Source organism: Haliotis rubra, unplaced genomic scaffold (assembly GCF_003918875.1).
Source record: "Haliotis rubra isolate DU_JTF1 unplaced genomic scaffold, ASM391887v1 Scf408, whole genome shotgun sequence".
Lineage (NCBI taxonomy): Eukaryota > Metazoa > Mollusca > Gastropoda > Lepetellida > Haliotidae > Haliotis > Haliotis rubra.
In genome coordinates, this window is record NW_025767089.1 from 744,142 (window position 1) to 771,901 (window position 27,760).

The 27,760-nt window shown below is 41.0% G+C and overlaps 1 protein-coding gene across 1 annotated transcript in view; it reads right to left on the reverse strand.

The window, feature by feature from the left end:
- The window catches only part of LOC124287910 (sodium- and chloride-dependent transporter XTRP3-like), a 67,226-nt gene extending 39,859 nt beyond the window's left edge, over positions 1-27,367 (reverse strand). Inside the window, exons 1-2 of the mRNA XM_046724398.1 lie at positions 26,940-27,367; positions 11,716-12,342 (exon numbers count right to left, since the gene is read on the reverse strand). Coding sequence (XP_046580354.1) covers positions 11,716-12,043 — 328 coding nt within the window. The 5' untranslated portion in view covers positions 12,044-12,342; positions 26,940-27,367. The remainder of the gene's footprint in view (positions 1-11,715; positions 12,343-26,939) is intronic.
- Between the last annotated feature and the right edge of the window lie 393 nt (positions 27,368-27,760).

The following is a 27,760-nucleotide window of genomic DNA, read 5'->3' on the forward strand; positions in this document are numbered from 1 at the left end:
CTCAGAAGAGTGGTACTTTCCCCGAGATAATAGCCATATCTAACTTGGAGGAAGATCTATTTATGTCCATTGTACGCCACACTCCTTAATCTCAGTTCGGTAAATATTTATCAACCCATTGACGAAACATTTGATGTCATTTACAGTTGGAATACGTCATAGACACCGATGACGTCATTTGTTTGCATAAGACAGGGAAGGGAACATGGCGAATAAAGTCCGGAGATGGCCATATGTCCATTGTTTAGTGTAAATGTTTGTCTGACTAGATGTATAAGATTTTCAAAAAAGTGTTTTGGGTGGGGAGGGCAGTGCTTCTCACAGTGTGTTTTCTGGGAATCCAACTTAAGCTTTTAGGTGAGACGAGCGAACGCTTTAACTGCTTGGCTAACACACTGTCGGAATGTATTATGGAGAGACAATGTCTAGTAAATAACTAATGTATAATACGGGATGTGACCTGATAATTATCATTGACATTGGCATTATTGTGAGCAGAATCAAATGGTCAAGCGAGAGACACATATTGAATTGAATTGTTCAAAACATTAAAAGCATTATCAAAGTTACGTTACCTTAACACAGAAAGTTAAGATCTTAAGTTTGATACTCGTATAATCATTTATTGTTTGTTTGTTTTATTCTTAATCACATTCAACCAAACGAGTGACTACTTTGTCCAGTAGTTTACATGGGACCAGAACATTGAAATGAGTCCTTATTGAGGGGAAAAGGCAATAGTGCAGTGGTAAGGCGTCTGCCTATCACTTGAAGGCCCGGGTTCGATCCCCGGTGGAGGCACCTAGGTTCGGTTCCGAGGTGGGCACATTTGCGTAGTATCCTTGGACAAGATACTTAGATCCATATTGTCTCAGTTCACCCAGCTGTAAAATGGGTACCCGTGAGGATGTGCTGGCAATGTGAGTGTTTAGTTCATTGCGCCGAACAGGGAGTTGAAAAAGTATCGGAAAGTACGATAGTGCCCTATGACCGGGGATAATAATGTACGTAGCGCAGTGAGCAGGCGGTTGGGTAGCCTAGTGGTTAAAGCGTTGGCTCGTCACGCCGAAGACCCGGGTTCGAATTCCCACATGGGTACAATGTGCGAAGCCCATTTCTGGTGTCCCCCGCCGTGACGTTGCTAGAATATTGCTAAAAGCGGCGTAAAACCAAACTCAGACAGTCAGTCAGTCAGTCAGTGAGCAGGCAATGTGCCTGGATATGAGCGTCATATAAGCGGACTATTATTATAACTAAAACGAGGTGGCACATTGTCAAGAGTTATATCAACAATATCCGTCTACTTTCCATGAACTGAACACACCTGAAGAAGAATTAAACCATTACGCAATTACTAACTTGGCTGTTGTGTGTGAGTTTGGGTTTCAGACTGGGTTTCACGGTAATCATGTCTTCTCGATGGTAGAACGCTTGGTCAGGCTCACTGACCTCTCTGATGAATGTCACCATATGTCAGTAACGTAGATCGATGCTCATAACACCAACCACCTGGTTGAGACACAAGTTTTATCTGTTGCCTTTATATAAACTGGGGTACTGAAGCTATCTAACAAAATATACCCATGGAAACGAATAAGGGAACACATTAAAGTACAAGTGTTCCTTTATTCTTTTCCAGGTTTATTCACAAGGTATGTATTGCACTGTGGGTGAAATTCTGGAAATAAATAAATGAACACTTGTAATTTCGTGTGTTCCCTTATTTATTTCCATGAGTATATATCACCGCGTGTCAGCAATGATTGGGAGGGAAACTCGAAAAGACTCAGTTCCAAGAAGTAACGCTTTGGTGAAACCACAAAACAAGGGAATGGTGCAGACAAACCAAGAATCAAAGTCTGATCAAATGTGGATTCGAACCCACAAGCATATGATCATTACACTTGAAAGACAAAAGCTCTAACTGACGAATTGCGGCACGGTTGTAATCTCGTTGGTTAAGTATCTAGTTGTTGATGGCCCCTGGAAATGCCCATTGCAGTGTGTATGTATAAGTGTAAGTGTGAAAATACATTACATTTCACAGTAGACAAATTGCTGTCCAAATTCACCTTATACCATCCCAGGCGTGTAATCTTTATTGACTTTCTAGAACATCCAGTCGTAAAGAAACTCGCGCTGCCGAATGAAATACGTGTAGCTTAAACAGCCATAAGAACAGAGAGGCATTTAACTCCGAGTGGACAAGAGTCGGACGTGACTTGCTCAGAAACGAGAGAACAATAGCTTACGTAGAAAATCATTGCCGTGCAAATTGACACTGGGTAATTCTCATCGATTAATGCAAATATATTGGCAATGAAGCCAGCAACTCCATGGCTGTAGAATGGTGGCAATGGCATTGACGGAGCAGTTACGCCTTCGTGGACATAAATAGTTTAACAGCTTGAGAAATATTATCATACAAACTAGGAGGCGTATTTTTGGACGGGGGTCAGTGACTATGTGGATCATCCGCAGTCTCCTTACTGGTAATTGATGTGTGTTTGGGGTCGACTTCATCAGAGGGAACAGATGATGCTGCGCTTCCTTTTACCGTATTGCATAGAAAGGTGTAATCTATAGTTTTTTAGTCCATCTTGGCGTTAGTTTTTTTCAGATTATATTACATGTTATTACTCTAATTCCAGAAATAGTGTTTACACTACTCGCATCTGTACAGATTTACAATTTATATTAATGTATTTGTGTCAGTGGTTACCGAACCACGGTATTGTAGGAGACCAAGCAATTATTTTGGCAAGGAAGCAGGCTGAATCTCAGAAGCATCGATATTCCTCTGAACTGAAGTTAAATTGCAGAAATTCTGCAAGTGTGAATCGATGTTTTTCGATTTGAAAAGATTTAAGTTTGATGTGAACTTTATGAATGATTGCAGATGCTGCTGTCATTTAGAGAAAGTGATTGAGTTATGTTCAACACGGAATTAAAGGGTACATCAATATCTTGTCATGTCCTGTTGATGCGAGATGACACACATATGATACGTATAAACAGATTGGGATTCGAACTCATGCCTATATTGTTGCGGATGAAAGTACCAATCAGGGCCTAGATATGTTAATATATGCCACTTACGACTATTTTAGCGCTAAGAGAGCTTCGAAAATCTGGACCCATGACTCCTAGGGCCCACCGGAAGTGAACTTTGCTAAGCCAACCATTCAGATAACTTAAGTTCCCTTAACCGTCATTTCAAGTTATGAGATGAATTTTTTGGACTTTTTAATAATAAGTGAAATCAAATCTTTTAATATTTATTGGTTGAAGGGTTTAGTTTAAATTTAGTAGACATTAATGTAAATTCTACCAGTTCATTTGTTAGTGCTAATAATTCATAACTATGTGATAGATTTTGTTTCATAAATTATGTAAGCAGGCTATGTCGAAGCAGTTGTTTTAAATAGGATCTTTACCCATGATTCTGTTCATTAGACTCCCCGGACATGACGAAGAAACAAGGAAGACGCTGAACAAAATCGACTCTTCTGAGGAACATCCCATTTACGCATGCACGCACGTGCGTACGTGCGTACTACCACAATACCGACCTTAACCCCTGACAACATTTTCTCAATCCTTGCAAACATGAAGTATTGTACACTGGAAGCTTAACACATCTATAGATGTGTAATACCTCTAATCTTTCCGTTATTGACAACAAAACAAGACTGACTTTGAAGTTCGCAAATATACCGGGTCCTTTAATGACATCAAACACCGTCTCCATGGCAGCAGCATCAACGCCGGCATTATAACAAACATGAATATAACATTTTCACTGATGACCAACATCGTCTAGCATTAACAAAGGACAACACGAAGGTGTGAGGCTAATTTCTTCAGTGTTGATCGACTCCCAGGAGAAGTCTCCAACACAACATTACTTTCATGAAATAACGCCATAATCAGCAAAGCGAGAAAGGGAACCGTTATTTTATTACTCCCTTGATGACTTTATCGAAGAACGAATTATACAATGACGAATGAGATTGTAACTCGGCCGGTTTTCATCCCAATCTGCGAGGTATTGGTCGGCATGATTGAAAGGGTTAAAGGATATGAAAACAAAGTTGTTATTCGGCGAATGAATATCATTCTTTAAGGTGTAGCAACATCACAAAAAGAACTGGTTAAGAGATAATGAAATATTTAAAAAATCATTATTCGGAATGCAGAAAATTATTACTCTTACACGAACAATATGGAAATCACGCCAATCTCTTTCGTTTTTAAAAATAATTTTTCTGAATCGGGAATGGTAAGATGGCGTCAACAAGCATTCTGTCTGTTTCAGCAACATTGCACGTAGACGTAGATTGTTGTGAAATTGGCAAAGAGTGGATTTGAAAAAAAAACCCAAACCTTTGTGTTTCGTGTGTTTGTTGAAGAATCAACTCTTAGCGTATGGGGTGAGTGGTTATGGTTTGATTTGGTAATGGTCAAGCAATATCGTGGCTGGGGAAACAGGAAGGCAGTTTCACACATTGTAGGTAAACGCGACAAGGACGAAAGGACGATCCATAAAGTCATGGCTAGGGAAGGTCAATGTGGTTCCTTTAACTCCGCACTGGCAGGAAGAAAAACTGTTGATTGTTTAGTCAAATGTACTGAGTGTGTGCCTGCGTGCGTGCGTGCGTGCATGGATCTGGGTCATCACTATTTCAGGTGTATCATGATTGGATGACTGACTGACTGAGTAGGGTTTTGCGCCGTTTTTAGCAATATTCCAGCAATATCACGGCGGGGGGACACCAGAAATGGGCTTCACACATTGTACCCATGTGGGAAATCGGTGTGTGGAGCAAACGCTGTAACCACTAGGCTATCCCACCGCCCCAATGATGATCTGTAAATTAGGGGTGAAGCGATACGCTCTTACCGTAGTACGGTACGTATTGCGGTACAAGGTTCGGTATATGACATATAATCATAATGCAGAAAATTGACAAGAGCCAAAGCTTACATTGTATAACAAAATAACCACAATCTTTGTTTTTTTTGAATGAACAAAACTGTCATTTCATGACTAGATAGAAGAACGGTACGAAAACCGAAAATACCAAATTTTCGAATTGCATTATGGTATACCGAACCGAAGGTTCTACTAATACCGCGGTATACCGTTTCACTTCTACTGTAAATAATTGGATCAGGACAGTACAATCCATTGATTGAAAGTTTTGAGCAACTATCCAAGCAATCGGGACCCGGTCAAGAACTCCATCTTTGCGTTACGACTACCGCAGGTCTATGTTAAACAATGGGCGCTGAAACCACTTTGTGGAACGCGTCACTGGAGAAGAGTACAAACATCCAAATCAGACCCCATGTTCTGAATTCGGAACATCACACATATAAAGTACATCCTACATATCCTAAACTGGAGCGTTTATAGAGAATACTACACGAGGTCTCATTACATACGAATTATAGGAAACGAGTGTCCTTCCTATGGTATGTTACCGAGCGAAAGCGAGGTCAGATAACATAGGAAGGTCACGGGTTTCGTATAATTCGTATGTAATGAGACCGAGTGTGGTATTTTATTTATTACCCACGTCTTACATGCATTTAAATTGACAAAATAGCGTATTTTTGTTATGTTTTTTGTTTCAAACCGAAACCGGTTTCATAAAGAGGTTGCGGAAGAGTTTTGTACTGTAGTACAATATTTGCATGACGTCACACTAATGACGTCACTGCCATGGTAACCGACGTCACAATGCATATCAGTTGTCATCGCCTCGTACAGCCTCTTACAGTAAACTACTCCGTTGCACCTCGTTTCTTGGTTTCCAGTTGCTTCATTCGGCTAACATCACTGGTGGAAACATTGCGTTTATGTTTTTTCGACGGATATAATGTCTGAGTTCGACTCACAATTAAACAGCGACACGGCAACGTTCGCAATGTTTACATTCCCACAATGCATTTAAGTTGTAGAATGAATGAATTCACGTGTTTGTTATGAATGAAAAAATAGTTACGTCAGAATGTGACCTAATTGAGAGGTCATCGGTTATCCAATCAAATCGTTAGAATTTCAGGTCAAGTCGTTACGACACAGGTCAACGCGATACGACACTCGTGTGACGTACGAAATTAACAAGCAACTACCCATACGTTGACCACGTGGGTAATAAAACGTTATACTATATACTACTTTAGCAGGATCTCTATAATGTCAGGGACCGCCTCCGTGGTGTAGTGGTTAGAGCGTCCGCCCGGAGTGCGGAAGGTCGCGGGTTCGATCCCCGACCGCGTCATACCAAAAGACGTTAAAATATGGTACTTGTTGGTCCCTGCCTGGCGCTCAGCATTAATGGGTACAACAAGGACTGGTCGGCTCGGAGTCAGTATATTGTGTCTGAGTGGGGTATTCATGCTTCACTGTGGCATGGTATCTCAGTGGGCTAGCAATATAAAACCAGCTTCAGTCTGGGCTACTACAAGCAGCCGCACATACACATACACACGCATGCACGTCGTCATATGAGCGATATATTCTCAAGCACGACGTTAAACCCAATTTCACCTCACCTCACCTCTATAATGCCAAATGTCTTTATGAAACCAAGAATGGGCTTCACAAATCGTACCGATTTTGGTATCGAGCCGTGCTCTTTGGTATAACCAGGGAAGGTTTCCTTTCCGCATTACCACACTGCCCGTTAGTGTGATGTGCCATACTGCTCTATTACATAACCCCATGGAGATTCCGACAACCAATGGTGGTCGTAAGAGGTCACCAAATGAACAGAGGGATAAAGATGTAAATGATGGAGTCATTGTACCCCGTCGGTTGTACACAGTACCTATCAGTCCAGACTGGATTATCTTCACACCGCCGTCATATAACTGGAATATGTCTGGGTGAACCGGTGAACGATACAACCGTTATCACAAAAACATAACATAACACAAACAAAAAAATCCCCGAAAACCAAAAACAAACACCCCTAAAACCCCAAACAAAAATGACAAAAAGAAACAAAACACAAAAGAAACAGAAACAGTGGAGGAGGTTACAGCGTAAAAAACCCAAGAAAACGAAAAAGACCACCCCCCCCAACTAAACAAACAAAACAACAAACAAAAAACAAAACAAAAACAAAACAAACAAAACCCCCAACATACAAACACAATATAAACAAACAGAAATAACTAAATAAAACAAAACCCAAAACCTCAAACAACTAACACACACAACAAACTTCTCTCCCCCCAACCCCTTCCAAAAAGAAGACAAACTCAAAATAATCTTCCCCAAACACAAACAAACACGTTAACGATAAACAAAAACCAGAAGTGAAACATACAAACCAAAAATGCTCCCCCAAATATAGAAGCAACAGAAATGTTGTAGCTTTATCAAACAAGGAATAAATTAAATACAGAATCCCAAGAAAAAATATCAAGGGGAGTTGCTGATGTCACAATTATCTGGAAAGCATTGTTCTAATATTAAATTGTTTCATTCCAGCCAAGCAACATCCCAAGTGGAAGACATTCTGTCAGATAAATGAGCTTTACCCGGACCCCGGGGCTTCATGTATGTGGTTACATAATATCTGGCACCATTGAATGAACGTTAAAACACAGCCTGCATTCCGCTGAGACCATTATCAATAATTCCACTTTAAACATTTGTAATATTCTAATGTGTGGCACATTTATACCATATCACCCCCAGATGCCCGTAGTGAAAACAGTTGTAATGGTTGGTACAAGCATGTTTACGTTTTGACATGGTGCATAGACGTAGGACCATCCTGTAGAAGCTGGGCATGTTCTGTTGACACTAGTATACAGATTTTGTAACTTGTGATACAGGACTTAGATGGGATATATTGGCTCCTTATATCTTCATACTGTGGTCAGATGGGTAGGGCGTGGTAGTCATCTTAAATATCATGACACATTCTTCAGGATTAGTTCTCAGTAGCATGACATAATTTATAAAATACATTAGATCTTAATAACCCAATCTAAACTGCGACAATGATAATTTCCTTATTTTACAGCTGTCGTATACCTTTCCTACATAAAATGTTGTTTAAACAGAGAATACGAATATGAACATTTTCAAGTTTGAATAGTCGTAGTCCTTCATTGGTGAAAACTAGGGCTTGGACGGGTCTACATTTTCCACCCGGTACCCCACCCCCTATTACCCTACCCTGATACCTGTTATGATCATTCCTGACATCAATTTGTAAGAAATGGAAATATATTCTTCGGCTCGGAGGCTAAAATTTAGGGTCTTTCAACATCTAAACCATGTGTTATATTCAAAACAGGTAACTGTAAATTATGCCTAAATCTTCGAAGACAATACAACCTTTTAATCATGAAAGAATAACAAATTACATTATTTTATCTATTAGTCACGTGATCAAAACTGGTCCGGGTACTGAGACGGGTACTCGGGTCCAACTCATTACCCACCCGTCCCGGGTATTCGGGTTACCCGTCCCCGCCCTAGTGAAAACCTTCGCATCTTTGTTGAACAATGGATACAAAAGCTGTAAAATCTCACAATACGCACATTTATACATAAAGAACCACTTCTTTACATGGTAACATTATTTGTTTTCTCAGAAGATGTGTTTTCCGTGATTGTACCAAGCAAACATATCTTAACGACATCTGTATTGCTATTTAGACCATCGGGACAAACCTTCATTCTAAAGGATCTATTTGTACCCACGCGTGGATATGAATTAACCAGCCCGACTTGTGCGTATACACGAGTTCTGAACTTCTTTTTCTCTTCAGATCATGAGTTGAATATTGAGTTAACATAACTATCTAATTTCTTTGAATCCACGAGAGTTATTTCCCTTTGAGGAAGATCGACGTGATCAGCGTGACGTTACTCGATCAACATCTAATCTAAGTACCACTTCGATCACACCACGTTTCCTTGGAAACGTGTCTACAACATTTGAAGCGTGTCTACAAGGTTGTATAATAATTAAAAGTTATTGAGTTTCATGTCGAATAATTGTGATACATACTGCTCTACTCTTAATTTTCATCATCGCTTTCGTGCAGCGTTATACTTAACGAATTGCATGTCAGTTTCAAGATTGTCCAAACACGTTACACTTAATAATGCATTTCACCAGGCGCCAGCTGCCCCAACGTAAAACCCTCATCACTGAAATGCCATCATAGCCCAGGGCCCAGCGAATGTAGGCTAATGATGTTCATATTGAGATGTTTATAACCGTCCATCATTGCGCCCTTAATTACCAAGTCTTAAAATAAACACATCAGAAGGCCACCCTAATTCTTAAGTTCCTTGTTCACCTGGTATAATGTTACTAGGAAAATAACATTTCACGAGAAAAAAAGAAAAACAGCCACGACCATGTTTTTTAAGCACCTTGGTTGTGTGATGACTTTGTTATTGGGACAGTACTATAAACCGCTCATTAGGCATTTGTAACGTAATATACGTAGGTGAGTATTAAGGGAATGTGATCCCTCCAGGGGTGTATATTGCTGGAGGCTAGGTATTGGATTTAGACCACAACTCTGCATGGGCAGCACAGATGACAATGGACCTCATTAAGGAATTAATAAACAGATGAAACAGATGGCTGTTTTATGAAACGTTATTAGTTTTGTTACTACGTTTGGAAAGAACATTAATTTAATCCTCCTGAATGTATTTTTGAATAAATATTTTCACAGTCATGTTTACGTCAAATGACCTTCTCTGTCTTTGAAATCTGGTTCATTAAGGTTTCATATGAAAAAGGAATGGTTCTAAAATGAACCTAGATTAACTGCGTCTCTGCGGGATTCTTCAGGTGACGAAGTTGATGAAACAAGGCTGTGTCTGATCTGTTCATTTCTGCATATGAATCGACTTACTGATAGAATCTGTAAAATCTGAACAATGTTATTTGGCCAAGAACTGTTTAACTTCAGCTTCAGGTATATTGGTGATCTGATGCGGTTCAGTATAGATGATAGAATCGCCATTTCCATTTTTCCGATTTACTCATCAGATCTAAATAAAGTGACCACTGGGATATCACGTTTTGATATATGCATATTGATTCAAAATGACAGTAGCATATGTGAGGTGAGGTGAGGTGAGGTGAAGTGAGGTGAGGTGAAATTGGGTTTTACGTTGTGCTTGAGAATATTTCGCTCATATGACGACGTGCACGTGCATGCGTGTGTATGTGTATGTGTGGCTGCTTGTACTAGCCCAGGCTTAAGCTGGTTTTATAGTGCTAGCCCACTGAGATACCATACCCCACTGAGACACATTATACTGACTCCGAGCCGACCAGTCCTTGTTGTACCCATTAATGCCGAGCGCCAGGCAGAGACCAACAAGTACCATATTTTAACGTCTCTTGGTATGACGCGGTGGGGGATCGAACCCGCGACCTTCCGCTCTCCGGGCGGACGCTCTAACCACTACACCACGGAGGCGGTCCAGTAGCATATGTAACACAAGAGGGATGACTTCAACTTCGAAGAATCAGTGACAAAATTATATCCGATGCAATTCCCCGCTTTGAATTCTACCCTATGTTCCCGTAGTTTCTAAACTAACCTTCCTTTGCATGTGTTTGTGACAGGCGCGGTCAAAAGGGCGACCATATAGTACAAGTTGTATTTGATAGTGATAAATCAATAGGCGCTACTAATATAGTCGGAATAGACTTTGCACCTAGTGGAAATTTCTGAGGCAAGGGAAAAATGTTTTCTGTCACTTTGATACAGATGTGTTACACAGTAAACACTCAGTACGGGTATTTGTAACATCTGTTATATTGGGATTACACTTTCTTTGTAAAGTACAGATTCTAGTACTTTTATTGGGTTGAGTCCCATCCGGGATTCGAACCCACACCATCAGAGTCAGGCACCTAATCGCCAGCACACAAAGTCAGCCGCCTAACCCGCTCAGCCACCGCGACTTGTTTGAACATTCTATTCATAAGACCCGGGTTCATATTTGTGGAATAAATAACCCCGCCGTGATTGCATGAGAAATGTATTAAAATAAATAACTATCACGTGAAATGTTTAAATTATAAGAGAATTCGTCATTTATTTGAAAACGAATTTGTAGGTAGAAAATTCTTTATCTTCAATCGGCACTCACCGCACATATGTCGTATTAGGTAGATTACATCAGGCATAATTATTTTAACAAATATATAACAGCAAGATATTAGTTACAATGTATCAAATCCTGAATAATCTCCCTGTTGTCATTATGTTGTACATAGATGGGATTAAGTGAGTGAGTGAGTATGGTTTTAGGACACTACCCGATCCCGTTAGTCACCTCTTACGACGGGTTGCTGAAGACCAATTCTACCCTGGATCTTCACGGGTATACACATATTGTGTGACAGCTGTGGTTCTGTTAATGACCTCTCAATAGTGGCTAATTTATTTGTTGATATATCAGTATTCCCTTGTGAAACAGATAGACCTGCGGTTTGCACAGTATCATATTCATCACTCTTGTCCAGGCACAGTAATCCAAATGTGTTACATAAACAAGATATTTCCCTGCTTTGCGATGTAATGACACTTAACATACTTGATGAAGAAAATACTTTTTCTAAAAAAATACACATTGATGAAAAGCAAAATGTATATTAATCCACAACATCAATTAAAAGCAAGGAATATATAAATAAAACTTACCGCCTCCATTTTTCTGAGTTAGGTAGGGGAATCTCCAGACGTTGCCAAGGCCAACAGCGTAACCAATCAGAGACAGCATAAACTGAAACCGGTTATCCCATAATTCCCGTTCCTCACCAGTATGGCGGCTTATCTTCTGCTCGAGATCGATGCGCAGAAGATTTGCAGTGGATGCTATTGGTCCAATGCTGAGCGTACTGCCGTAAGATGGCGTTGACGCTGTGAGGGACAATCTGGGATCGTTGCTAGGCTCCGGGACTTCCTTATTCAAATTTGGCAGAGCCAGGCGGTCCATCTCTATCCCTGGATCCAATTCTTGGTCCGACATTTTGCACCAGTATTATTCCAAACGTGTTCTGAAGTTACACTTCCAAATTCCTTTACTGTCAGTTATCCTCCTACGTCTGCCTTTACCGATACTGATATATCACCATGGCAACGTTTATTCCGATTCCAGAAAATGGTGGCAAAATAGATCCCACTCAGTGCTTCACAATATTCACTTCACTTCCGGTCCAATACCTGTTACGTCCCTGAGTTTACTTCCGGTGTACGCCAATGCCCGTGTATGGGCTATCCTTATACATGTTCCCGTGATGTCACACCCGGGTGTAGCACCATTGTGACCTTAAAGACCTGAAACATAAGGACCCAGGTCGTTGATACAAATATTTTATAAGGATAAAACAAGAAAGCATATTACTCTATCGGTAAACACTTATCCCTGGTCGGTAAGTCTTACGGAGGTGTTCATGATGGATTATTAATATGCGAGGCAGTAATAACGTCAGTCTGAAACAATAACCTCCTTTCTATTCAAGATTCATGAAAATACATTTAGCGCAACTCTCATAATTCTATCGATTGCTACCCACACCTTCCAGTAAAGGCATACCTTTGCCATGGAAGAGAGACAGATAGATATAAATCGTCTCATGAAATGTAATAATCACAGGATTTTGGTTGGGGCTAGTGAAAACTAGGATCTGATTTTGTGGGGAGATTGGTTTTTTGGTGCTACATGAGATTGGTGTTTCCGCTGGTTGTTGTCTTACAAGAGATTGGTATTAATCCGTTTTTTTGTGTACTATGGATTGGTCTTTCTGCTGTTTGTTGAGTTATACCAAAAATTTGTATTTCCCCGTTTCTTGTGTTCCACGAGACTGACATTTCCCCGTTTCGTGTGCTACACGAGATTGGTGTTTCCCCAGTGGTTGTGTTGCACGCGATTGGTATTTCCCCGTTGCCTGTGTTGTATGAAATTGATATTTGCCCGTTGCCTGTGTTGTATGAAATTGATATTTCCCCGTTGCCTGTGTTGTATGAGATTGATATTTCCCCGTTGCCTGTGTTGTATGAAATTGATATTTGCCCGTTGCCTGTGTTGTATGAAATTGATATTTGCCCGTCGTCTGTGTTGTATGAGATTGGTATTTCCCCGTTGTCTGTGTTGTATGAGATTGGTATTTCCCCGTTGTCTGTGTTGTATGAGATTGGTATTTCCGCTGGTTATTGTGTTACTCGAGATTGGTATTTCCCCGTTGCCTGTGTTGTATGAGGGGTGGTGGGGTAGCCTAGTGGTTAAAGCGTTCGCTCGTCACGCCGAAGGGCCGGGTTCGATTCCCCACATGAGTACAATGTATGAAGCCCATTCCTGGTGTCCCCCGCCGTGATATTGCTGGAATATTGCTAAAGCGGCATTAAACCCAACTCACTCACTCACTCACTCACTCTGCTCAAAGGTTGAGTTAGAGGGAGAACGGTTTTTCCCCTGTAACACTACAGTACAAAAACTAGCGTTACATGTAGAAACACGCTAACATGTAGTAACACGTTCAAGCGACGATAATCAAGCAGCGTGGGTATGTTGTTTCATTATTAACACTTTTGTTAATGAAAATAAAATGCGAAATGCAACCATTACAAGACGCCTTTGTCGCCGATGTTTTATCAGTGAAATGATGCTTGCCTGCTCCACTACGTTCATGTCCACAACGACGAACCTTTGTTTTTTTGGCGAGTGCTGTTAGCACTATGCTGTCCTTATTGTACAACCTGCATTAGACGACAATCGAATATCGATTCTTTAAAGGTTAAAGTGGCAGCTCCATATTTGCATCACTTGAAGTAATGGCAATTCAGAGAATACTTCAAAGCCATGGCAAAACGTATTTAGTAGTTCAAACTGGCAGTATTAAGAATTCAAAGGGATTCCATTCTGATATTGCTGAATTCTAAGCAATCGTCAGAATTCAAAGGTGTTGGAGAATTATTTGGATGAGTGTTTCTTCAGTCTTTCTTCGCGCGTTAGGTTATTGCAGTGTTTGCAATGTGGAAAAAACGTGATCAAAGTGGTCTGTAATCGAGTTTGGTCCAGGAGTGAGTTAGTGAGTGAGTTTAGTTTTACGCCGCACTCAGAAATATTCCAGCTATATGGCGGCGGTTTGTAAATAATCGAGTCTGGACAAGACAAACCAGTGATCAACATCATGCGCATCGATCTGTGCAATTAGGATACGATGACATGCATTAGCTAGGTCAGTGAGTGAGTGAGTTGGGTTTTACTCCGCTTTTAGCAATTTTCCAGCAATGTCACGTCGGGAGACACCAGGAATGGGCTTCACACATTGTACCCATGAGGGGAATCGAACCCAGGTCTTCGGCCTGACGAGCGGAAACTTTAATCACTAGGCTACCCCACCGCCCACCATATGTTCTGGCCCAAACCGATTTGACCTTCTCATCAAACACCCATACACCTACGTTTAATTCAGTTTACCTGTCAATTACGCCATCCCGTACATGCTCTTATGCAACAGAACTCGTCACTGATTCATAATCTAATGTGTTTTCGCTGAACAAACATTTCTATTGATTTTTCAAAAGCTTCAACGTGTCGAGTGAGACGTGTAACATAACAAACAAATGTCAAAAAGAATTTAGAATTGCGTCAGTGAAAGTAACGTTTTTTTCCCATCAGAGATGTATTTCCATGTTTTATAGATCTTCAAAAGGAAGGAGAAAAAACGGTGTTTTCTGGTATATATTCGAAATGATGTACAACATTTAAAAAATATATTCTTTCAAAGTAGATCCTTTTAAAAAGTAATTATACTTTCCTAAAGGTAGCTCGCTGCGTAAACCAAGAGTAAAAATGAGACCAGTCTAAAATAACACTAATTGTCCTATTGTGTGACGCTGCAGTGGGGTTTGGTATGCACGTTACCGGGTTTCGACCAAATACACGTATTGCCAGTGCAGTACCTTCTTTCGGAATATCTATTGCCCGTCTTTTAAGGTGAGGTGAGGTGAAGTGAGGTGAAGTGAGGTGAGGTGAGGTGAGGTGAGGTGAGGTGAGGTGAGGTGAGGTGAGGTGAAATGGGGTTTAACATCGTACTCATATGACGACGTGCATACGTGTGTATGCGTGGCTGCTTGTACTAGCCCCGACTTAAGCTGGTTTTATTGTGCAGGTCACTGAGATAGCATCCCACAGTGAAGCATGAGTACCCCACTCAGACACATTATACTGACTCCGAGCCGACCAGTCCTTGCTGTACCCATTAATGCCGAGCGCCAGGCAGGGACCAACAAGTACCATATTTTAACGTCTTTTGGTATGACGCGGCCGGGGATCGAACCCGCAACCTTCCGCTCTCCGGGCGGACGCTCTAACCACTACACCACGGAGACGGTCCCCTTCTTTTAAGAACCAGTGGGAACACTCACAGCAAGAACAAGAGAATTCACCATGTCTTTGAAGAAACCACACGATTCCAGCCACTTTTACTGGGGATGGGTTTTGACATTTTTTGGTATTGCACTTTTTCAGTAAAGTACAGATTCAAGTACTCCTAAAATATAACATATGTTGCATTTGACCATTTTCTAAATGACATTGTGCATTTGTGGGTTTTATAAACAGTAATAGTCCAGTTGATCACTGGATGGTCCAGATTCGATTATTTACAGACCGCCGCCATATTGCTGGAATATTGAGTGCGGCGTAAAACAACAAAACAACCATAAAAACAAGAACTAGGAGCCAACATTGTCGACTAGAGAGAAGAGTTCTTGATATTGCTTTAACACGTTTGAGCAAATCATCAGTGAGTATGTTCCTTTATTTAAAAATTTGCAAACATTAATGACTTGCCTTTGCCTGTGTTTGTGACGGATACCACTAGAGTGAGTGAGTTTAGTTTTACGCCGCTTTTAGCAATATTCCAGCAATATCACGGTAGGGGACACCAGAAATCGTTTTCACACATTATACGCATGAATCGAATCCGGCTTTTCGGCGTAACGAGCGAACGCTTTAACCACTGGGCTACCCCACCACCCCTAATGACTGACTGAGTTTGGTTTTACTCCGCTTTTAGCAATATTCCAGCAACATCACGGCGGGGGACACCAGAAATGGGCTTCACACATTGTACCCATGTGGGGATTCGAACCCGGGTCTTCGGCGTGACGAGCCAACGCCTTAACCACTAGGCTACCCCACCACCCTCTAATGGCACTAGAGGGACATGATGTGTTAGCCTTTTCGCAAACACCAGAAACCAGCACTAATTGAACAATAAACACTCCTTTTATGTGAGAATATGATTATGAAAGAGCTTTTCTGTATTTTATTATTTGAACTGTCATAAATAGGACACTCCAGAACTCAATAACCTGACTGGTGTCAATAGAGCAACGCGCCATGTTGACTTCGTATGTAATGAACACACTGCCGTTATACCGCACGTCAACAGATCTGAAGGCTGGAAGTCACAGATAGTCAGGTCTGTGTAAAAACAGTGGGTAAATAAACAGTAATCAATAAACAACGGATGTAAGGCAGTGGACTGATAAGGCAGTTTCCTGTCTAACTCCAATATCGCTGTAATGTAGAACGTTATGGATCTAATAGACTGAGGTGAAGTTACATAGGTAGTAAATTTGGTGTTGTTTTTCAAAGTATGAACAAATACTTATTAAAAGTTTAGAATTTACGAAAGTATCGAAGGTTTGTATATGTGTTTTGAGAAATTAACCTTAAGTGTGTTAAATATTCTTTCCATTTTGAATCAAATTATCAGTCAGATACAATCGTGTCGATATTTCGAACTCACGGTGGTCTCGAAGTAGAAACTGCACTGGCCCAAAAAAGAAACGCATAGCTGAATTCTGATCTTCAAAGTAGATTGTTTCGAAAAATATGGCATGGAATGACTGTCAATGTTAATATTAATTGTGAACATAGCCCATACAATTATCCAACACACGCAAACACAACTGTTGGTGATTATTCGCCAAAACACAGCACCTTGAAAAAATCCCCGTATAATCTGCATGTAGAAAAATCTGAAAGCATGATGCACGTGCAAACACGGGATCTGAATCTTGATACTGATGGGTATAAAAAGCCAGCAGTCCTGTTGCGATTCATTCTCCGAAATTCTGTATATGCGACCCTCAAGATGCCACGACTAAACGAAGAAAGCAGAAACAGAGCCATTGGACACTTGGAAGCTGGAGAAAGCCAGTCATCAGTTGCCAGACATCTAAACGTGAGGCAGAGTACGATTTCCCGTCTCTGGCAGCGCTACACGCAGCACAACTCGAGCAGAGATCGTCCTAGGAGTGGGAGACCAAGGGTGACAACTCCAGCGCAAGACCGCTTCATCCGGGTGTTTCATCTGCGTACACCGCCGACAATGTTCCTGGGCTGCGTCGAGTCTCTGCACAAACCATCAGGAATCGCCTAAGAGAGCATGGAATCCGACCGATGCGACCACATACAGGACCTGTTCTGCGACACCACCATCGCCGTGCACGTCTTCAATGGAGCAGGAACGTTCGGCCATGGACCCTCTTGAACTAGAGGAGGATCTGGTTCAGCGACGAGTCGCGGTTTCTGCTGTATCGACATGATGGCAGGATGCGGATTTACAGACGTCGAAATGAAATGCTCGACAGTGTGTTCGTGAGATCGACAGACACGGCTGCGGAGGTGATATGATGTGGGCAGGCATATCTGTGAATGACAGAACAGAGCTGGTGCATGTCCAAGGGAATTTGAATGCTGTGCGCTATCGTGATGAAATCCTGGTACGTCATGTTATTCCCGTAATTGACGCTAGAAGAGAAATTTTCCAGCATGACAACGCAAGGCCGCATACAGCACGCATTACAACAGATTTCCTTGCCATCAACAACATTACAGTTCTTCCATGGCCTTCAAAATCTCTGGATCTTAACCCAATTGAATATTTGTGGGACCAATTGGATCAACGTGTACGACGCCGACAGCCGCAACCACAGACACGTCAACAGCTTGTCGATGCGTTGCAGGATGAGTGGAGAAGAATCCCACAACGGCGGATCCGACGTCTTATACAGTCTATGCCCAGGCGATGCAGAGCAGTGATTGAGGCTCGTGGTGGTCACACCAGATACTGACTTTGTGACCGTGCCATCAAAAACAGAGACTCTCAATACCACTGTGAATGACTGTATGTTTTTGGATACACATGTCCCAATACCTGTGTGAATTTTTATTGCTCTATTATCATTACCTTTTGTGTAATTTAAGTTATTAAAGCATCACTGATAACACTGGATTTTCACCTATGCGTTTCTTTTTGGGCCAGTGTAGATCCTGCATGTTTCTTCTTGATTCATCATATTTTGGTTGTACTGACTCTCTGATAACCCGAAGTTTAACTGTAAACCATTATGACGTCATACGCCCAGCGGTATTACACTAAGCTCGCTTATGACATGTAAGCAAATTGGCGTCTGCCTCTCGACAGGATTTTTAAAATCTGTGAAACATATTCTGACAAGCTTAAACCTCCTATAAGAATGAATAATTATGTTAAGGTTGAGTGTGCAAACGATGCAATGTATAAAATAGTTTAAATAAAGCAGTGAAAGTCAGTAAAATAAATGTAATCATAGTGAACTCAAAAACAGCCAATCGAACGGGTTTCGAACTCTGTGCACCGCATGCGCCATATTATGACGGCATACAATTGTTAGCGATACAGCTTCTCGGCGGAGAGTTTGGCGGTAACCGTGGCAGCGGGGAATATTTTTTCCAGTCGTCACCTTCCTGGGTGGGATGACAATATAAAGTATTTTACATGAAGGTAAGATGGAGAGGTATCTTCCACGGGGAGTAATGATAACACTTTAGAATCATAAGGAATCTCTGCTATACAGCTGAAGATACTGTGCGATGTCGGCTATTTTACCAGACAGATAGTTAGACAGACAGGCAGGCAGGCAGGCAGACAGACAGACAGACAGATAGTTAGACAGATAGACAGACAGACAGTTAGACAGACAGACAGATAGTTAGATAGTTAGACAGACAGCTGAAGATACTGTGCGATGTCGGCTATTTTACCAGACAGATAGTTAGACAGACAGACAGGCAGGCAGACAGGCAGATAGATAGACAGACAGACAGACAGACAGACAGACAGACAGTTAGATAGATAGATAGACAGACAGACAGTTAGACAGACAGACAGATAGTTAGATAGTTAGACAGACAGACAGGTGGATAGATAGATAGTTCGATAGATAGATAGATAGACAGACAGACAGATAGATAGTTAGATACTTAGACAGACAGACAGACAGATAGATAGATAGATAGATAGATAGATAGATAGATAGATAGATAGATAGATAGACAGACAGACAGACAGACAGACAGACATACAGATAGATAGTTAGATAGACAGACAGATAGATAGATAGATAGATAGATAGATAGATAGATAGATAGTTAGACAGACAGACAGATAGTTAGATACATAGATAGATAAATAGACAGACAGACAGACAGATAAATAGATAGATAGTTAGATAGTTAGACAGACAGACAGACAGACAGACAGATAGTTAGATAGTTAGACAGACAGACAGACAGATAGATAGTTAGATAGTTAGACAGACAGACAGATAGACAGATAGAAGCGACATGATGATGACACACATGCGGCGACATGATGCGTCTGGGAGAGCGCACGTCAATAACATTCATTGGCATTCACAGAAACCAGCGCGATGATACATATCAGATATGTAAACCCGATTCCAATGAATAAATAATACAATGCTTGAAACATAAAACCGGTAGCGCAGTTCAGCATCTGTTACAGGGAATTAACATGTCAATTGTCATCACGAGTTGAACTCAACACTAAAGCTAAGGTAGACTGCCTGCAGTGCACTCGGTCTAATACCAGGATGTCGTGGTTTCTCATTCCGTAGCTTGCACGTGACGTCGCTCCTCTAAACCAATACTTTCTTATGACTGGTTGGTTGGTTGGTTTTAAGGAAGTACCAGGTCTGCTGCCTCAACGAGTCGTATATTATCTTGTACCTTCATAAGAAAGTGACACGTGAAGATCCGGGTTAGAATATTGATCTTCAGTAACCCATGCTTGTCGTAAGAGGCGACAAACGGGATCGGGTGGTCAAGGCTCGCTCACTTGGTTGACACATGTCATCTGTTCCCACTTGCGCCAATCGATGCTGTTGATCACTGGATTGTCTGGTCCAGACTCGATTATTTACAGACCGCCGGATAGCTGGAAAATTGCTGAGTGCGGCGTAAAACTACACTCACTCACTCTGCAAGAATACTGATCCTACTAAAGATAGTATAGACCATGCGTTTTTAAGGGACTGCCTCTGTCATCTAGAGAATAGAGAGTGAATTGTTGGCGGTTCGATTCCGTTGGCTGCATCAATACAACAGACCTTAAAAGACGGTACTTGTTGTTCCCATGCCTCTAATGTGTTTTAGTGGGATATCCATGTTAAACTGGTATCTCAGTGGGCGGGCGCATTAAAACCGGCGTTCCTCTTGGGTCGCGATACAGTCAAATGCATCAATAGACAGGCATTACGTCAGGGCTAACAGTACAGTTCCCGCTGTTCTGATTGGTGCAGGAATATACGTTTATCCAATCAGATCACGCGACAGACAAAGACATGTTGTCCTAACGTGGTGCACCTGGTACTCAAACCATGAACATTAATTTGATTATTATTAAGTTGTCCAGCTATTAAAGGGCATATCGATATTACTGTGCGATAGTACTATCGATTTGGCTGGCAGTTCCAACTTTGGTTAAGATAATGATACAACAAATACCCCAAACTTGCATAACACTAATTGCCATGGCAACACTCTTCTACATGAACTTGACACTGAGTTGGTATTTCCGGAAGACAAATGGCGGTTTGTTTGTTTGTCATTTAACGCCGAACTCAGCTATATTCTACGTATATGGAGTCGGTCTGTAAATAATCGAGTCTGGACCAGACAATCCAGTGATTGATCAGCAGCATGAGCATCCATCTACGCAATTGGGATACGATGACATGTGTCAACCAAGTCAGCGAGCCTGACAACCCTATCCCGTTAGTCGTCTCTTACGACAAGCATGGTATGCTGAAGATCAATTCTAACCCGGACATCCACATGGAAGATGTACCAGGAATCGGCTATAACAGCTGTTGTGTAAAATCTCAAATTCCCAGAAGAATTAAATAACATTTGTAATCTACCATTCTGCTTCACCCTCAAGGCCATACTGAAAGACAAACAAGCCAGTGATTCCCCCTCCTGGCTGCTGCTGCTGAGCAGTGACGTCTGTATCAGAATAACTGCAACTAATTAGGACACTTGTCAATCCGGACTACAACACTGTGTAACATAACTCAGGAATAACAAGGTTCATTTTATACAGAGGTACCGGTGGCGAAGTAGTCTGAGGGTTTCAATTTATCTGAGACATCTGAGACATCAAGTAGTCTGAGGGTTTCAATCTTCCAACATCTGAGACATCTTTGAGACATCCAACATTTGAGACATCAAACATTTGAGACACCCAACATCCAACATCTGAAACATCAAACATCTGAGACATCAAACATTTGAGACATCAAACATTTGAGACATCCAACATCTGAGACATCAAACATTTGAGACATCAAACATCCAACATGAGACATCCAACATCTGAACATCAAACATCATCAAACATCTGGACATCAAACATCTGAGACATCAAGACATCAAACATGAGACATCAAACATCTGAGACATCCAACATCTGAGACATCAACATCTGAGACATCAAACATTTGAGACATCCAACATTTGAGACATCCAACATTGAGACATCAAACATTTGAGACATCAAACATCTGAGACATCCAACATCTGAGACATCAAACATTTGAGACATCAAACATTTGAGACATCAAACATCAAACATCTGACATTGAGACATGAGACATCAAACATCTGAGACATCTGAGACATCCAACATTTGAGACATCAAACATCTGAGACATCAAACATCTGATCAAACATCTGAGACATCAAACATCAAACATGAGACATCCAACATTTGAGACATCAAACATCTGAGACATCAAACATCTGAGACATCAAACATCTGAAACATCAAACATCTGAAACATCCAACATTTGAGACATCCAACATCTGAGACATCAAACATCTGAGACATCCAACATCTGAGACATCAAACATCATCAAACATTTGAGACATCAAACATTTGAGACATCCAACATTTGAGACATCCAACATCTGAGACATCCAACATCTGAGACATCCAACATCTGAGACATCCAACATTTGAGACATCCAACATCTGAGACATCAAACATCTGAGACATCATCTGAGAGACATCAACATCTGAGACATCAAACATCTGAGACATCAAACATCTGAGACATCCAACATTTGAGACATCAAACATCATCAACATCCAACATTTGAGACATCCAACATTTGAGACATCAACATCATCCAACATTTGAGACATCAAACATCAAACATCTGAGACATCCAACATCTGAGACATCCAACATCTGAGACATCCAACATCATCCAACATTTGAGACATCAAACATTTGAGACATCCAACATCTGAGACATCCAACATCTGAGACATCCAACATTTGAGACATCAAACATCTGAGACATCAAACATCTGATACATCCAACATTTGAGACATCCAACATCTGAGACATCAACATCTGAGACATCAACATCATCAAACATTTGAGACATCAACATCATCCAACATCTGAGACATCAAACATCTGAGACATCCAAACATCTGAGACATCAACATCAAACATCCAGACATCAAACATCTGAGACATCCAACATCTGAGAGACATCCAACATCTGAGACATCAAACATTTGAGACATCAAACATCTGAGACATCAAACATCTGAGACATCAAACATCTTTGAGACATCAAACATCTGAGACATCAAACATTTGACATCAAACATCTGAGACACATCCAACATTTGAGACATCAAACATCTGAGACATCAAACATCTGAGACATCAAACATCTGAGACATCAAACATTTGAGACATCAAACATCTGAAACATCCAACATCTGAGACATCAAACATCTGAGACATCAAACATTTGAGACATCAAACATTTGAGACATCTGAGACATCAAACATCTGAGACATCCAACATTTGAGACATCCAACATTTGAGACATCTGAACATCTGAGACATCAACAACATTCTGAGACATCAAACATCTGAGACATCAAACATCTGAGACATCCAACATTTGAGACATCAAACATTTGAGACATCAAACATTTGAGACATCCAACATTTGAGACATCCAACATTTGAGACATCCAACATCTGAGACATCAAACATCTGAGACATCAAACATCTGAGACATCAACATCTGAGACATCCAACATCTGAGACATCAAACATTTGAGACATCAAACATCTGAGACATCAAACATTTGAGACATCAAACATTTGAGACATCAAACATCTGAGACATCCAACATCTGAGACATCCAACATCTGAGACATCAAACATTTGAGACATCAAACATTTGAGACATCAAACATCATCCAACATCTGAGACATCCAACATCTGAGACATCAAACATTTGAGACATCCAAACATCCAACATGAGACATCAAACATCTGAGACATCAAACATCTGAGACATCAAACATCTGAGACATCCAACATCAAACATCTGAGACATCAAACATTTGAGACATCAACATCTGAGACATCCAACATTTGAGACATCAAACATCTGAGACATCAAACATCTGAGACATCCAACATTTGAGACATCCAACATTGAGACATCAAACATTTGAGACATCAAACATCCAACATGAGACATCCAACATTTGAGACATCAAACATTTGAGACATCAAACATCTGAGACATCAACATCATTGAGACATCAAACATCTGAGAGACATCAAACATCTGAGACATCGGGCATTTGAGACATCTGAGACATCAAACATCTGAGACATCCAACATCTGAGACATCAAACATCTGAGACATCTGAGACATCCAACATTTGAGACATCAAACATCTGAGACATCAAACATCTTTGAGACATCAAACATCTGAGACATCCAACATCTGAGACATCAAACATCTGAGACATCCAACATCTGAGACATCAAACATTTGAGACATCAAACATCTGAGACATCAACATCTGAGACATTTGAGACATCAAACATCTGAGACATCAAACATTTGAGACATCAAACATCTGAGACATCAAACATCTGAGACATCAAACATCTGAGACCTTCATCACACTCGTGCCACAGCTGGAAAACTGTTCACTGTGGCGTTAAACCCAACTCACTCACTCACTCTACATTCCTAAAAAAACAGATGTGCTTAACATTCCTTTCAGTAGTATACATTACATGTATATCTAAAACAATAATTCTTTGTAAACCCCCTCTAAAACTTCGGTCTTCCTACTACATTAAGACGATATGTAACTAAAATACTTCTCAAAGCAGTATTCAATCTTATTCATTAGCCCAAGTAATTGGATATTTGAAACAAACAATGTTCATTCTATCACCAAACTGTACAATATACGCCCATAGTGGTGGGGAGATACACAAATTGATCAGAATGGACTGACATTGATAAATTTCGTTTCTCTAATTCAAGACACGGCTAGAAATTTGACATCCGCTTCAATTAAACCCATGGATGCAATCAACTCTGTCAACAATACACTCATGATTCCTGAATCACGATACTGAAAAGAGGCAGCGCTGTTACTGCAACCCATAATTAATCCAGGCAACTGAAAAAAGGGTTATTTAAAGTGAGGTTTGAAATACAAGTGTTAAACAAATATAGGCGATATCGATTGACCACGTTTTGTGGTGTGAACCGCGATGTTTGACATTCAGGGCATGGCGCAGGTATTCTTCGGAGCATGGTGGTATTGCGCAATCAGAAAACATGTCGAAATAGGTACCACGTCAAAACATCCAAGCTAGGTAGAAGTTTCAGTAGTAGTAGTAGCAGTAGCAGTAGTAGTAGTAGCAGTAGTTGTAGCAGTAGTAGTAGTAGTAGTAGTAGTAGCAGAAGTAGTAGTAGCAGTTGTTGTAGCAGTAGTAGTAGCAGCAGTAGTAGTAGCAGTAGCAGCAGCAGCAGTAGTAGTAGCAGTTGTAGCAGTAGTAGCAGTAGCAGCAGCAGCAGTAGTAGTAGCAGTAGTTGTAGCAGCAGCAGCAGCAGAAGTAGTAGTAGTAGCAGTAGCAGGAGTAGTAGTAGCAGTAGTTGTAGCAGCAGTAGTAGTAGTAGTAGCAGCAGCAGCAGTAGTAGTAGTAGCAGTAGTTGTAGCTGCAGTAGCAGGAGTAGCAGTAGCAGCAGCAGTAGTAGTAGCAGTAGTTGTAGCAGCAGTAGTAGTAGTAGTAGCTGGAGTAGCAGTAGCAGCAGCAGTAGTAGTAGTAGCAGTAGTTGTGGCAGCAGTAGTAGTAGTAGCAGTATCAGCAGCAGCAGTAGTAGTAGCAGTAGTTGTAGCAGCAGTAGTAGTAGTAGTAGTAGTAGTAGTAGTAGTAGTAGTAGTAGCAGTAGTAGGAGGAGGAGGAGGAGGAGGAGGAGGAATTGACCTTTTAAATCCCAACAGGCCATTGCTTAATTAATTATTATATTGAATATATTTATGGATAAAAGAAATCATTACATAGAAGCGTTCGAAATATGGATTCCCTTCCGAAAAGTGGGGAGTGTGGTTTAACGGGGTCCGTGCTTACGAGGTTTCACCCATACTGACAGAAATATGAAGATCAATACTTCTAAAACATTGACGTATTCCATGCATTCACGTCGTACTAAGCGCTGCGGTGACGTCCAACTGGGGCGCCGTGGTGACGGCGTGGGAGTTTTTTCAAACCGTAATCCGTTTCTATAAAGGCTGGAATGAAATATTTATCCTCGGGTTTTACGCAAAGAAAAACATCGGCCAGTGTATATGCTGTTCTGAAATTGTGTGGCTCCCCTATCAAAGTAAGCATCTATGTTTTGAAAGGTTGGCTGAAAATATATTCTGTTTCAAACAATTCGAGGTCATGACTATAAAAATGTTCGTCCTCACAGCTTCAGAGACACAAAGCACGGCACACTGCAGCTGCAGAATGGCAAATTGGAATTGACATCATGTTGACAAATCTCTTTCTTCTGGTGTAAATGCTTTCCCAATGTAAAACACTAGACCATCAGGTTCCAGCAATAAACCAATTGGTCAAACGAAGGTCATAAACAAGTTGTCTTGGACCATAATAACGTCTTCCTCAATTGGTTAAAGTATGGATGCTACTGCCGTGGTCTATGCAGTTGTGTCGACGTCGTGTCAATTTCAACCTCAATCACAATCACCAAGAGCAACGGTGTGGACAGCCAAGTCGGGTTTAGATGGGATTTGATAGGAAATCGATGACTCCTTGGGGTACCAATAACGATCAGAAAATGAACCGTATTGATGAGGAGTGCCGTGATTAGAACCCTCTGTTTACTTACTAACTCAATACCAATAATTCCATATTTCGCGATTTGCGACAAGAGGAAATGTTAATACCATCAAGATATGTCGAATACATACAATTGCAGAGATCGATAATATCTTACGTTGATTTTGTTGGATTAGGTGAGCTACAAACATTAAACCAACGTTCCTATCGAAACTCCAGAAGATTAGTGCAAGATACCGATTCACTCGAACTAGTACTCAGTTTAAGTAAAAACGGTTCAACTTTTTCCTGATTTGTTTTCTCAACGATTCGATCGAGGACTCAATACGAACAGGAAATTTCTCTTCATACACCTTACCTGAGCTCGGAGTGATTATGTCCGCAGCGGTATCCCGAATAGAATATAGTTGGAGGTAGATCCTTCAAATCAAAACAATTCAAGCGTCCGAATCACAACATTCTCTATCCGACGGAACCAAGGTTTTGTTACTGAGGAATTGCTCCGCTAGAGAAAACAGGTCCCAAGTCAGGGTAGACGCACGCTTTGAGAGTCGAGGAATGGTGCCCGTAGACCACTCACTGCTGTATCGATCGAGGCTCGGTCAGCTTTAATCAGCCACCAGAACTAGTTGTACTGCAAGCAGTTCTCACTGTCTCAACTGCGGCTGCTTAATTAGAACCAGTGACAGGAAAATAGCATTTGCTTGTAACAGCAGGTGTTGAAAGGTGTTTTAGGGCGATGTAATGAGAATTCGGTGAGCTGATCAGAGCTGGCGCGGGGATGAAGAGCAGGGTAAATATTCCTTGATTAGATATGATCACTTAATATTGTGGGTGTGCGTTCTCGCTATGTGGGCATTCAGGTTTGCTATCGGATTAAACCATTGTCGTATTACGATTATTTGTTTGTTGTTTGTTGGTCAGCACCACTCCATCGGGAAAAACATTCGAATCTGAAAAAGGTTAGCAAGTGGTTGATATTATGAAAGACATTCCTGTCTGTCCGTGTGCAAACTGGCAAACAGTCTCGTCACCGAGCTGAACCACCCGTTCGTTTAGTTTTCTCGTTCAAGCATTGTGTGCTTGGTTTCATATTAACCACCCGTATTCACAACGCTGCTAATCGGTGAAGATCCGGGTTAGGATTTGTTTTCAGCTTCCCATGCTTGTCGTAAGAGG